Source organism: Mya arenaria, chromosome 12 (assembly GCF_026914265.1).
Source record: "Mya arenaria isolate MELC-2E11 chromosome 12, ASM2691426v1".
Classification (NCBI taxonomy): domain Eukaryota; kingdom Metazoa; phylum Mollusca; class Bivalvia; order Myida; family Myidae; genus Mya; species Mya arenaria.
This window is the reverse complement of record NC_069133.1, coordinates 58,929,344-58,945,400: the sequence shown is the minus strand read 5'-3', so window position 1 is coordinate 58,945,400 and position 16,057 is coordinate 58,929,344. Positions and strand designations below refer to the sequence as shown.

The 16,057-nt window shown below is 33.1% G+C and overlaps 1 protein-coding gene across 1 annotated transcript; it reads right to left on the bottom strand.

Moving 5' to 3' along the window:
* Window positions 1-11,497: 11,497 nt before the first annotated feature.
* Window positions 11,498-14,095, bottom strand: LOC128212380 (G-protein coupled receptor 83-like). Its single transcript, XM_052917816.1, has one exon. It carries the CDS (start codon window positions 13,597-13,599, stop codon window positions 12,190-12,192), a length of 1,410 nt encoding a protein of 469 aa, XP_052773776.1. The 5' UTR covers window positions 13,600-14,095; the 3' UTR covers window positions 11,498-12,189.
* Between the last annotated feature and the right edge of the window lie 1,962 nt (window positions 14,096-16,057).

Below are 16,057 nucleotides of genomic sequence, written 5' to 3'. Positions count from 1 at the left end.
ACTGGTAAGGCTAAATGTGGTCAATTTTGCACTGGTAAGGCTAAATGTGGTCAATGTTGCACTGGTAAGGCTAAATGTGGTCAATTTTGCACTGGTAAGGCTAAATGTGGCCAATGTTGCACTGGTAAGGCTAAATGTGGTCAATGTTGCACTGGTAAGGCTAAATGTGGTCAATGTTGCACTGGTAAGGCTAAATGTGGCCAATGTTGCACTGGTAAGGCTAAATGTGGCCAATGTTGCACTGGTAAGGCAAAATGTGGCCAATGTTGCACTGGTAAGGCTAAATGTGGTCAATGTTGCACTGGTAAGGCTAAATGTGGTCAATGTTGCACTGGTAAGGCTAAATGTGGTCAATTTTGCACTGGTAAGGCTAAATGTGGCCAATTTTGCACTGGTAAGGCTAAATGTGGTCAATGTTGCACTGGTAAGGCTAAATGTGGTCAATGTTGCACTGGTAAGGCTAAATGTGGTCAATGTTGCACTGGTAAGGCTAAATGTGGTCAATGTTGCACTGGTAAGGCTAAATGTGGTCAATTTTGCACTGGTAAGGCTAAATGTGGCCAATGTTGCACTGGTAAGGCTAAATGTGGTCAATGTTGCACTGGTAAGGCTAAATGTGGTCAATGTTGCACTGGTAAGGCTAAATGTGGTCAATGTTGCACTGGTAAGGCTAAATGTGGCCAATGTTGCACTGGTAAGGCAAAATGTGGTCAATTTTGCACTGGTAAGGCAAAATGTGGTCAATTTTGCACTGGTAAGGCTAAATGTGGTCAATGTTGATTTGGATGGATTGATTTGGCATTGAATGGTTCATGGTTACTAAAATTAGTCTATATGGCAACCGGTATGCTATTGTTTTAAAATATTGATTGCGGCCTATGCAAAACTCTTACTTATAATTATGCTAACCAAGAATAGTTATACAGACATAATTTACATGGTTGTCGTTGCAATTATCACAGGCCTTCATAATAATGATGTATTTTCTTAAGCCGTGTCGGATGTGAGCTTTACTTTCAACGCTTTAGAAGGCAAACACTTTGTAGCAAGGCGGACATTGCCTGGCAACCGGCGGTCGTTTTAACATATGCAAACATTCATTTAGACCACTTTGAATTGGAATCAAATTATAGGAATGAATTGCCCTACTTGGTTCAAAAATGGACTCAGAACTAAACATGCATTGTCATATGGTATTTCATGTTTATCCATATAATGATTGATTCATTTTGAAGATTATTTTACAATAAGGTGACATTTGAGCTCTTTAATCTGTGTCCTCGGTTGACCAATCGTGTGTTTAAAACGTCGTATGAAAAAAACTGTATGCGTAATTAGGACATTTTATTCAGGTGGACAATATCGATTTGCTGCAACAGTAATGACAACATAGATGTACATAGGCACCTCCTTTCAAAAAAACGATCACGGATTTAAAAAATGAGTGTGTTACAAAAATGTTAATGTATTGATTGTCCATTTTTCTCGCTTGAGATATTATATAGTTCTAAATCGATTTATGCGTACATATTTCTAGGCATTATGCGATCGTTGGGTCCATTTTGTAGCATTGGTCATTTTGGGGAAATAATGGTTAGTTGAAAACACGGCTCACAAATGTCAAAAACGTTTATCGCCGTTCTATTTACTAATAAAGTAAACGCCGATGGAATGCTTCAATTTCAAACGTCCATTCATTCGGGCCAAATACCAACTACTGATTAAGATTAAACCTATATGTGTATTTTGTAAATGATATGTTTACCTTTTGACCTCATAAAGCACATTTCAATAAAAAGCTCTTCATGAGCTGGGTCAAACGATCTGCTCATTTATTTATAATACATATAATTCATAAAAAGAGTTACCTTCATCGTACAGGCACTGATTTTCATTACAGTACATTTCCATCCCTGCTTGTATCTTTAACATATCGTAAACTACTCATTATATACTTACTTTTATCGCGTTCACACAAACATCTGCTAGTTTTTGATCCGCATGCATGCCCTTTATGACAAAACGGAAATCATATTTACAAGAAAGAGTGGGCAACCTTTTTCATAGACAATTTTATGACCGTTAAGTTAATATTAAGTTTTACTACACAACATGCTTTTGGCATAATATCTTCCTCTTATCAAAACATACCTTTTCAGATAAATGATGGTATCGGATTCGCACAATACATCAGCGCTGATACACAAGTGTCTCATTTGGCATGTACTCATAAATGGATGGAAGTGTACAATTTCAAACGCCACATGACAGTCAAAATCAATCCAAGATTCCAGCAGCAAGCTCAGGTTTAATGTTTTTGAGAAACGACCACGTTGTTGAACGTTTATGTATCATGAAGTGCGGCATTCACTTGTTTAAACATTCATATGCACGTTCCATGCAGGCACATTTGAAGTTTATAATTTAAGATTTCCTAGTGCTGTAGAAGTTTCCATGTTACATCCTAATCAAAGATTCAAAGATGCTGTGCTTCACTGGCAAATGCGTATTACAATCAAAAGGCCGATAAAACACAAGTCCAAATAAACAACTTGAAACTTATGAAAGATAGGTCATACTTAATGTGAATGCTTAACCTTAAATCAAGATCATTTTCTTGTTGCAAATAGAGACGTCGCAGTAGCTTTTCAATAACAAATAAAGATGAAATACAGATAAAATAAAGATTGACTTAGTTTTTGGTTTAATTTTGACCACTCTCACAAAAGAAATTTATATTCCTGACAAAAGATATAACTATAATCCACTATGTTATGCCTTTATTTCCATACTTGTATTCAAAATGTCAAAACATCAGTAAACTCTAAGTTTATCATTGAGTGAAATGAAGATACACACAGCGTCAACTTTAAACAAAGACAGACTTCACAGCCATATAAATATCTTATTTAAACATGTTGGTAATTCCTCATTTAAATGGTCAAAGCAACAGGCGTTTCCCATGCGTTATTATTGTAGTGTGCTGCAGACGATTAAATGAGTATTCAACTTCAAAGCAGACTTTTTATACATCAAAAATTCACTTTTAATGAATACAGGTTATGCCGCCTTGGAACTGTCAGTGAAACTGTGTTTGTATATTGCACGCGATTTAGGGATAACGCTGAACATGTAAAGTGTAGATTGATTACAACTGTACTCAGGGTCATAATTAGGTACTTATAGATGATGAGTCTTTAATAATGACTTCTCATTGAATTACATACTTCATTAACTATATAGAAACGCAAAAATGCACTATTTCAATAGCGAAGTAATCAATTTTAATCCATTTAGCAAACAGCAACTTGGGAGTGGAAAGAGAGAAGAGCTAAAACGTACATAACATATCTGTATCAAATAAGTATTTTTCTTTCTTTTTTTCTTTCTTGTCCAATTTATTTTTGTACTTATAGTCAATAGCCGGCACAATTCAAAGTTTGAACATCCTATTGGGATTAAAGTTTCCCACAAAATACTGTTTTTCAATAGACTGATATATCCGTTAAAATATCATGTGTTTAATGCCGAATATCGTGCGACACTGAGATAGTAAAAACGAAACCATTTGTAAGTTAAGTAAATATGCCATTAATTTGGACTGCAATTAGACAAAAACTGACATACTGTCGATAACATTGTGGACGTTTGTTCTGGTGTCAGATAAACAATTTTACTTTCCAAATAATGTCAGACTGTTCAGTATGGTTTACACTGATAAACCTTAAGGAATTATATACGAATTTTATAACGCTCACTTATAAATACGAATTAGCAAACCTTTTAACATAATGGTCTGTGAGTTTGGTGATGTCAAACCTATTTTGTTATAGTCTATACTAAACATCAATGCTAATAGGGGATGGACCTTGTAGGTAATACATTGAGAGTTAGCATACATATTTTAAAGGTTATCAAGAGGGTACATCTGCTGCTGGATTTCCAACCCAGTAAACAGGCTTATGACCAGTGATGAGGCATAGCGAAATCAACTTATTAGATGGCCACTAGGTAATGTTTGACTTAAATGTTCAAGATATTTTCCTCATGCTGTGCAAGACTAAAACATGTCAACAAAAATTAGAAGAATTATTTCAAAATCGCTTCAAAAGCGACCACTCTCTGAACAGATAAAGAAACAATTAATGGTCTTTTTACCCGAAATTGCAGCTTTTACATTGAATTTCCTTCTCAATGCCTTAAATGATTTAAAAGTAATTTGATCGTTTAACGTTGTGTTATGAAGTTGAAAAATCTAAATGCTTAACCAAACCCTGAAGCGACTTTAAAATGCCTTCTGCAAGGAAGTTGTATGGATTGTTTAACGTATTCGCCAATGACGTCATATATATTTAAATCTACCTAAGCGAAACTGAATCTTTTCTCAGAAATTCAATCTGTGTTTGTCAAACAAACGTATTACTGCGTCATACACTAGGTCATATTTATTTTTAAGTTGTAAATATAATTAAAATAACTGCCAAAATTGTTTACAATGTTTTATCTTTCTTCAAAAGTATGAAGCATTACCGCAGCAAGGCATTTAAGCTCTTAAAGGGTATAATATTAGAATAAAATATTCCATATTTATTAGCTGGCCCAAAATGTTCACAAGACTGTTCACAGTACTGTACTCTTTTTTTCTTATTGATATTCACGATAACTTAAGACGGTGTCGTATTAAGCATGCACATACCTACATATTCGTATACTTGGCTCCGACATTGGTGGAAACTGTTTGGCAACAACGAACGCTTTTTAGGAGAACTATTTCGTGAAATAAAGTCGGTCACCGAAATTGAGTGAGGGAGACGCATAAACTAATCGGAACTTTTCATTCGAGGAGTGAAGTACAATGATAAGCCGTTCGGTTATATAAGCATGCACTGTCCTCTTGTCTAGACAACCCAGTGGGAACACGAACATGCAATACAGATATTGTTGCCGCTTTACTAATGCCGAAGCGATGTGCTGAACACACAAAAAAATCCAGCTTTACTTAAGGGTGATAAGATTAGAGAAAAACTATTAAGACTTGTAAGAAATGCAGTTAAATTTTCTTTCGGTCCATTTTCTAAACTAGTAGCACCAAAAATACTTTTCTAATTCATTACCCGAGCAGAACATGCCGACTGTAATGCAAAAATAGTCATGGAACTATCATTCGTGGTTTTTTATCCATTCGGCAGTTTCAGAGATCTCGCGTGGACAATCTTTAAGACACCTGTCACATCCATCCATTCAGACAGATGGCCAGCACAACATCAAAATGTCTCCTTCCAATATGTGGGAGGAAGAGAGGTGAGACAGACATTACCAGTTATAAGGAAACTCTTTCGTTGAGATTTTTAGATAATTTTTAATAGGAGTCGCCGCTCCCTGTTGTTGTTTTCTGATTTTGGTCACCGAATCCGTATTCCCCTAATTGTGCGTAGGTTCTTCAGCTTACATTCCATCGGTCATTTTAGGAGAACTAACCAAAGCATCGCAAATGACCTAATACCCTTTGTGTTTCTAGATATTTCGTCAATGGGTATATCAACATTCTTATTCCATAAGAAGTATGGACTCATTCAAATCAGTTTACGAGAACTAATATCAGTAAAAAACACACAATTATAATATAAAGTCAACCAATCGTATCGTAGGTGAAATATATATTATATACTGTAGCACAAAAATAACCTAATTTCGTTTTTGTAATAGATCTCATTGTCGGTTTTTTTTTAATTTAGGTAGATATGTAAGACTTGATCAGATAACGCCATAGTCGTCTGTCTTTTATTATTAATAAAAAAAGGTCTTGCGATGTCCGTTAGATGGATGTCTAACACATTCAATGTGTGTTTCTGTGAATAAACATTCTCTGCAATATTTTATTTCACTTATCGTTCTTGTTCATAAGTGATAGCAAATTTCTTGTGAATGTCCTAATTCAATTATTTATGTAATCCTTGTCACATAAAGATATTGCCGACTCGGCTCAAAGAAGGGTTTAATGTATTTAATGATGCACACAGAAGTGTACCATAATAAAACATGTTCTTGCTTCCTTAATATAATCCCGCAGCAGGCTGAATTTATGTACATAAGTACATTACTGAAATACCGATTACATTAAAATTGTTATATTTGGTGAGGGAAGAGAAGCAAAAACTTTTTAAAACCATTGACTTCATTTATTTTGGTGAGTTAATAACTTTTATGTTGCCAATGGCACTATACGAAATGCATATAAATAAAACATTGTTTGAAGCAGCTGAATTTTATAAATTAAACCAAATTTCAATTACCTTTTTTAATTGTTATCACTGTTATCTCAACAATCGCAAGATTGTACTGTGTAGGACATAGTTGTCGTAAATCTTAGAAATCAACGAACGATCTGTACACGCTTTCAAATATACCAAACACTACGTATTATAGTAGCACTTATAACTTATGTCTTGGTATGGTTTGATAATATGGAACAATTATCATTTTAACTAAACCTAAAAAAAGATTAAAAGAATGACGGTGAGAATTTCCACGTTTGGAATGGTTCCAGAATGAATGATATCTAAACAAAGTAATGACAGCAATTAAGATATAATTATTCTGGTAGAGAGATCTTTCGGAAGTAAATCTACGTTCTGTATAAATATATACGTATTAGAACTATTATGAGTTGGTGTCAACCGACTGTACGCACGAAGGTTGACTACTCCCGTTCTTTGTTAAAGAGATTTACTTCTTTCTGTATAGACTGACGCATACTACTAGTTCTATAATGTTTAAGGTTTCGTCCAAGGTTTTTTCGTCATCAGACAAGCGTCTAGCATCTAACAGGGTATGTTCTTGACACAACAAAAAATCGTTCTTATAACAAAAAAATCCGACACCTCACATCCTACGGTAGATTAAGAACGTAAAATTGGCAAAATTAATGCAATTCTACTCAAAGCGTGAACATTGATAAGAAACTCAGAAATACTGTCAGTTTCGTTTAAAGGTGAACGACCACAACGACCACGAATCTCTCTCTCACTTTCAGTAATTACGAATAAACAACACTTTGATATGTCCATTTAATATGTAAACTAAACAGAAAATTTTACAGAAACAGTCTTATTTAAAAATAATTTTCGAGATACCTCTTTAAAGTTTATTATACACTGCTCCTTAAATAACGACTTCTTATAGTTATAACTAACAACACTTTCGTGAGTGGCCTGCGGAGCCCATACTTATTCCCTCGTATATATCATGCTGTAGTAATAGATGATTGGTTTCCCCCTGTAGTATCAATTTACTTTCAATACAATCATACACAAACTATAAAACAGTTTAATATATATATTTAAATATTTTTGTTACATATAAATGTACAATAAACAAAATTAGTGTATCATTTCTTATTTGCAACAAATAGGGTTTTCAAATTCCTCTTGCCTTCAAAAAAAGGAAACAACGAAATGATATTATCCTTACTTTATCGAATGATGAAATCACCTCTGAAGTTCGGAAATTTATTTAAACATATATTGTTTCATGAATTTGTTTCAAATAACATATTCTTTCCTTCCTATTGGTTGAGAAAATTGAAATAAAGGCTACTAATGGTATTATTTAAGACCAGCATAAGTAGCAAAATCAAATTGTGTTATCAATTCGAACAGTATTAACATAATCGTGTCCATATAAATTGCAACTTCAAATTTGGCAATGCCACAAATAAATATTTTGGAACAGCCTCTTAATCATATGAGAGTTTAATCATATAAACGGTCGTTAAATGGTACTATAGCCAATATAGGTAAAAGGTTTTAGGTTTACATTGCATAATACGTTTGATAACAGAGAACTAAATTGACCTTGTGACAACGTTCATATACAGTCGGATTCGAGCAAAATCAGTAAATTTTTGTAATAGTAATAGCTGGGTAATACTTATAATACAAATATAGTTGCGTTCTTTTATAAAAACTCAAATCTAAGTTTTTTGTATTAAGCCGGATCCAGACATATATGAATATAATGAAACACGCTCAAACCGGTAATTGCAGTATTTGTTTATCCATTGAGTAGTCGTTAAGATTTTATGCAGTACTAAACAATCTAATCAGAAACGTAACTCTGAAAAATCTGAGTATTACCGGGGTCGGTCTTGCATTTATTACATTGTTTAGTCTGTATACAACTGTAAGGCAAGACAATGATCTACTAGCTGTATGGTAGAGCTCCTACAGAATCTACTGAATATAAACATAGCAAGTTAACTAACCATGTCATAATGCACCTGTTAGAGCAGACAATACAATCAGAAAACGAATGCTATTCGAGTGGGTAGAATCGGATTGCATTTTAATGACACGATGCAACTTTACATTACAAAAAATATCAGGGCTCAATACTTTATTTGTTGTTAACTGAAATCCTTTATATGCTGTGCTACTCGAATGGGTATCATTAAGATAGGAATATACGATATATAAGATTGCTTAATATGCAATACATTTTGCAATGTGCACTTGTAAACTCATTTAATCTTTAAAAGCCGACACGTAACGTGACGAGGGTTCGATATATCATTCAATCCGGAAAATACTCACAATCCTAAAAAGTATCGCAAAAATATCTTACTAGACAATTACATTTGCAAGGGAAGAACATAAAGCAGGAGTCTGTATATCCGAATATATACGATTTGATCGGCAAATCCGCTAAGAAGTAAAGAAGAGAAACTCATTTTGATAATGAGATACGGGCCCATCATGTTATCTTAACAAGTCAAAGATATCTTGATTTTCCGAGAAAAGGCGAAAAATGTTTTCTAATAGATTTAATGATATTAAGTGTTTATCTTGTACAGTAGTACAGCAAGTGAATCTAGTAACAGCGGTAGAACGAAGATATAATTATTTCGAATGAGTGTTTTTTTAAATGTTGTTTGTTCTGCCTACACTTAATTGTTTTGCGATAATGGATATGAATATAGATGTATAAATCATTTTCTATTAATCCGCTGAATCCACGAAATCTGTGTAAAGGATTTTTTTTTGACATTGCTGGGTGGCTTCTTTGCAATCAGTCATTTGAAAGATTGGTCTCTTTCATCCTTAAAAGAAATGATTACATAGCACTGAGGTTATAATGTCAGTGATTTACTATGCAGAGCTTGAGCTTTGATAGTAGTGCATTTAAGCTAGCTGTAGATTCCATGGTTTATTCAAGACATTTTCTGGGTGACAACGAATATGTCATACCTTGTTAAAATGTTATTTCCGGATATTAAAGGATAGAAAAGTAGTTATGACCGTGTTTTTTATTGAACCAATGATATAAACTTGTATTGATTTGTTTGAGAAAAACAAATTGCAGAACATAAAACATCTTTGAAACACACAATAAAGTTATAAAAAGAAATATCTGCATTTTGTAGCATTTTCACAAAGACAAAAAGTTCAAATTTATCGATGACAAAATTAATTAAAATTGGGTGCCTTAGGTCAAATGTTTCCTGTCTGTCATCTTTTTTTTTTCTTTTTTTTATCAAAATTGATTTTCATTATAAAATCCCCAACATGAATGTGCATCATTATATAATTCTTTGTATCTTGGAAATACTTTAACTTTTTTCAACGGAAATAGGAGATCAAATATGTTTTCATGTTTATCATTTTCATTTACAATAAATGGCTTGGTAAATATTTGTATGTCTGTTTCATCGCAACGAATGTGAGGCAATTTACCATAAAACATATTTAAAGCAAAGCATAAAGACTCAGTTATGTTATGACGACAACATGGTAAACATTTCATTATTAATATAAGGAAGTGTCCCAAGTAACATGTCTGTTGTACTAACAATAATAACAATAGGGGTAATTATCGTTCGTTTTTACAAATATCCAAAAGTACATATCGTGTTTTACCTATTACCAGTGTTTTTTTCGAATTATATGCAAATCGCAAAAGGAACCGACATGCAATACATTAGGAAAATCTCGAAACCCAACAAACTATGCTTATTTTTCAGTGTTTTCTGAATTTCTAACCGTTTACAATGGTGTAAATATATACATATATATGCGGATAATGCATTTGTATGCTATTCGTTAGATTTACCACAATTAATACAAATTGTTTAAATATTCTAAAAAGGATAAATTAATGCCAATTACTATTGTTGTAATGCAGGATATCGTGTTTTATTTGAAAGAATGGTGCAGAAAACACAATATTTTACCTTTTGCGACTTAAGTAAATCACTGTAAATCTTTTAGCATTCACCAATCATTTAATAGTTTTGCGTTTTAAGCTATGGAATACATGGTTACAATATTGTTATCGGAAATTAATATTTTCCATAAATGAATTATTTAGAAAGTAGTTAAAGGTTTATCACTCAAAATATAGATTTATTTTACATGTGTATGTATTGATTTTGAATAAGAGTGTCACTTTAACAGTTATGTAAACCATCATTTAATTGGTTGAACAACACGGGACAAATGTGGCCTTAAAGAGATAAGCGCAAATGAATATGCGCGATATTGGTGACATTTATGCACGATATGTTTAGAAATTTAGTGAGTCCTTTTTCCAAGAGTGTTACTTGATGTATAATGATATTTTGACTGTTTACCCTAACTTACGCAACTTATATTGATTAAACCTGAATTGATGTTTACATCGTATGAACTATAACGAAAACATGAGTTGACCTTTCCATTCCAAATCGTGTTTTATTGATTCAGTGACATTGTGTGTCTCTCGTTAGAAGTTATTATGTTTTAAAATTAGGCTATAGGGCTTGTCCCTGCATTAACCGTTGTTTAAATCACTTGTACAGACCTGATAAGAGTCATTAGCACACATTAACATTTCTATTGTGCCACATACTACATGATCTTTGTTAATGGATATATCCAATATTTCCAATTTCATTGTTCTTTGATAATAAAAAAAAATATTCATTAAAAATTTCGAATAGAAACACGACATAATCTCCAGTATAACTTGAATATTTCCAGTTTTGCTGTTGTCCAAATAACCACTAATGAGCGTGTTTCAGTAGTTTTTTATATAAATATTGATTTAAACAGAACGAATGACGAATATTCGCTAAAGTATATATACTGATTTGTTTATATTTATGTTTTACTCAGGATTATATTGTTTGGTAAAATTAAGCTCTCGGAAGAAATACTTCAGTAAATGCTTTGTGCTTTGGTTGTTTTCGATTGGGGTCGTGCAACTTTAAGTCGACCAAAATGTTAACATACAATTTTGTTAATGACATTTTTTTTATTAAATACACTCTTTAAATGTTATGCAATAAATGTTTCAGATATACGTAGCCATAACAAAAAAGCAAGCAAATTTATCATTTAAATCTTAGAATTTTACCTATATATACAGAATATACATGTTTTATGCCGATTTACAGAATTGCACATACTATTTTATTCAAAAGTTCCTTTTTCCATGAATATGATGACATTTATTGCTGAAAATGCTTCTAAAAAGATAAATATACGTAGGAATACGTCTTGATAATTACTTATATCGCTAAATATAAAACTCATATGTTTCAAAACTATGACTGTACGAAAAGGTTTACTGCAGTACATTAATTCTAGCAAACCCATGAGAATTATTTATAAAAAATATTCTGACATATCAAAATATGTCCGATAACATAAAGCTTTAGATTAATCTAAGGCTGAATTAATGTGTTAAATGCTTTGCAAAAATAAAATGTTGATACTCTAATGCAAACGAATCTGTGTGTAGATACCAGAGATGGTATTTCAGGCATGCGCTTTGATGTAAAAATGTATGACTGGCACATGGAAATATAAAAACAAAATACAGGAAGGTTATTATAGCGTACAATGCTAGAATTGAAGCAGAATTTTAAACAATTTCATAAAAAATGGAATTGAAATGAAAAGTTTAAGTGAACGTACTTTTTAGTGGTGATCCTTATTTTTTCAATTCTGTTACCATTAAATATCCGTTTTACGACTTTTATGCATCAAACAAAAAATATTGCTGAAAAACGATAAAAAGTATCAGGTAATTGAGCTTCAAAATATTCATGTAAAATTCTCGGCGTTTTAATTATAACATAGTTACGTAGTTATTTAAGGCCAAACTTTTATTGTAATCATGGTGACACATTTAAAACAAATATGTTTTATTTTAGCAAGAACCAGTTGACATCTGTCCCCAAAATTCTGTTTGTTCGGAATCATTCTCCGTTATGCAATGTTCAATGTTTTCTGTCATGTACTGCTCTGGAAATTCCAGAACAGTTTCTAGAGCACCACTCAATGTTGCTCCACTCACTGAAATGTCGCTTACTGGAGTCCCATCGTTTGGTGACAAAAATAGTTCCTCCGATTGATTCGTTGTTGAAATATCGTTAGAATGTTTATACAGTGCATTTGGTCGGTTCGAAGCTAAAGTCCGTCTGTTGCTTAGGTTGTTTTTTGAAATACTTCTATTGTAGCTACAATCTGATCTGAACAACATACAGTCTATAGTTATACCGGGTTGTACGCGCTTAGGCTTCGCAAAACAGCATTTGAAACGAGACTTCACCTCATTCCGAAATGACTCATTTAGCCAGCAGTATATGAACGGATTATAACATGTCGAACTTATAGCAATCCAATGGCAAATGAAAAACGATGTACTGCTAAAGTGGTCTGGATTAAAATCGGCGAGCACCTGGTACAAGTTTAATGGCATCCAGCATAATGCGAACACTACCACAACCGCAATCAACATTTTTATGCTTTTACGTTTTGCTTTCTGTTGAGACACATGTTGGTTTTGCGTCACTGCTCCGACATGAGTTCGAACCCAGAGTTTTCTAACAATTCTTCCATATGTTATCCCGATGACTGTCAAGGGTATTATAAATTGTAAAAAGAAGGTCGATATTGTCAAATATTTCTCCCATTTATCACGTGGGGTTGGAAAGTCCGATGTGCATCTTTTCACCTTCTTGAAGAAGAAATCAACAGTTTGAACCTTGTTGAAAAGTCCAAATGGTAGCGACAAGCCTATAGCGACCATCCAAATGATAGTAATCACAACGATACCTATTGGTTTGCTCATTCTGGGACTAAGAGGGTACATTAAGACTTGTTGACGATCCAAGGCAATTCCAAGTAGGGTAAAAGTGGACACATAAGATGACACCATTAACGAAAAGTTCATCAAATGGCACATGACGCTCCCAAATGGCCAGTTTTCCAAAAGATTGCGAGCAATATTAAAAGGTACATTGATGCATGTCAGAAGGAGATCGGAGACGGCAAGGTTCGCGATGAATATATTAGTCACCGTCCGCATGCGTTTGTTTTTAAATATCACGTGACATACCAATGTATTACCGAACAACGAGATCGCGATGATAATGCTGTAAGCAAGAATTAGAAATACCCGCCAAAACACATTTGACTCCTCGTCGTCAAGTTCTTCTTGGTGGTACGACACGTTTCTGGACTCGTTCGCAAATTGTAACAAATCTTGAATTCTCGGAATTCCCGTTGTGTTGTCGTCACCGTAGATTAATTTCTCAATATCATCGAGAAACGCCATTGCACTTGATCTGCGACATTCAAATTGAACTCCAAAACGTAACGTCAATGTCGGTTATACTTTAACAGATCATATTAAAACCAAAATATGTTGAAGATGCTTTTTTACTTTTCCTTTCTCTGTTCAATTTATATGATGAGGTTGTTATTCTCATCATACACGTATCGACCATCTGCAGCGATGTAAACTGGCTTTATTCCACATATTGTGTCACCACTGAAAATATCCCTAATCCAAATGTCAATGAAAATGTTGCTGCCATATTTTGAAATCATTTTTAAAATAATCACGATAATATTCATATTATTTTCGGACACACCTCACCTTTGAACAGAAGTTGCTCTACTATTGAAATATTCCACAATAAAAGTCCTGCTGTTTTTCAATGATCCTTTTATACGCTTCAAATATTGCAACGTCGCAGTTAATTAATGTTTAAAAACCTAATCTATTGAATCCAGTATACTCAACAATTCAATCACTCGATTTTAGTGGCGAATCGTTTCAATAGCCTGCGATATCTTTGTGGCAGTAGCGAAGCTCTTCTTAGGTAACTGGCGTTCACAGACCTAGCCGATACCGTACAGCAGATTTCAAGACCACGAGCTTCAATAAAAATGACTGGCTTTGCGCGCATGTCTCGCGTCTTGGCCATTCAGCTTGATCATTAAAGAACTGTACGCTTAACAAGTCTTTATTACTGGCGAAAACATTTCTGGTTAGTTTCTTTGGGTGATGGAATTTGTCTGAGGTGTAAGGAAAACCCGCTAAGTGAAGTTAGATGCCGTCCTAAAAGGGATCTTTTATTGTAAGATGCAGGCTTTATAAAACGTTCCTTTGGTCTCGCTAATGTTGACATCCAGATTATTACAATACAAATAAATACGAACGTAATTAAAACGTATAACTGTTTTTTCTCGTTTCATGATATGCGCATTTCTTGCGAGTAAGTCAACATTGAGATAAACAAATGTATTGTACTAGACACAGAATGAATTTCATAATCATTATCGGTTAATGCAGGTTACAGCATTTTTGTTTTAACGGAGATTTTATAATGATGTTCAAAGAATGTGTTCTTGGCTAGGTTTTTCGAAATTTCGAATGATGCGGAAAAAACGTTCCGTTAATCATAAATAGAAAGGATTGCACTCAATAATGCCAACCGTCTTTTAATATATTTGTTAATTTGCATTTAAACTGCAAATCTTAAACAATTTAATACGCAACCACTTTAAGCTCGTCTGTGTTATGTACATTGCTTGTTTCAATTTTTTAGACAGAAGAAGAAGAAGAACGTTTTGATCGAAATAGTGTATACAAACTATGTGTTTGAAATAAGCCACTATACATTAATGCTTCATAACAAAAGTATCATAAATATGTTATTAGTAGACAAATTAATAGTGGATGTTAACCTAATGATCCGTTGGATTACTTGTTGTTTTTTTTGGTCACATGATATTGTTTACTATTAAACAACATAATTATTTACTAATAAACAAAATAACAATATATAGAAATTCAAAGTTATCAAAGAGCAAACTAGATATGAAGGTATTTTTTTCGAATTCCTATAAATAACTTGCATTCAAACAAGATGTGACATGAATAACATGCTTAAAATATTCTCTTAATTAAAAAGTTGTGAAGGTGTTGTAAAATGATGCCCTTGTGAAAAGTAATATTTTTTTATAAAAGTGTCATTAACAAGTTGTTTGTAAATATTGACAAAAGCTTTAACATTGCCAGTCCCTTGTACAATACCTATGTGTAAAACTACAGAAACAAGCTCAGTAGCAAAAAAGGTTAATCATGAACCCTGTTTAATGGCACTGGGTAAACGCCATAGGCCAAGACATAGAACACAAAAAGCAAAACTTCACAAACAAAAAACATGGAAGAACAGCACAAAACTCAACAAACAGCACAGGACATACATATTATATATATAAAAAAAACTAAGTAGCCACACCTCATGAAAACCGAAATTACATAGCATATTCCTAAGCTTAGATACCCAGTACCTCTTGGATTATTTTCAAAATTTTGAAGTAAACATTATACATATTTATTAACTTTAATATACTGCACGTCTTAAAATCGTAAACCAGTACTTAACAATATAAGTAAATCGTTGTGTGCGCATACATGTAAGTCTTTCTACCTCTTCATTCTTCAAAACATTCTGAGTAGCAAATAATACATACAAGATACTTTTACAAATCAGTGTGTTAATTCTTTCAATGATCAAATTAGGTCCTCTCTTACAAGGCTCCATAAATATCAAGTCATCTATTATATGCGGTCAAATTATGTTATGTTTTAATTAAATTGTATTCAAATTTTATTATAACATATACTTTTTTCTATACTTTCAACTCGTACGGTGTACATACACTTTAGCTTTCTAGTGATTACAATACCACACTTAATATTTGTAACATACTATTTCTGA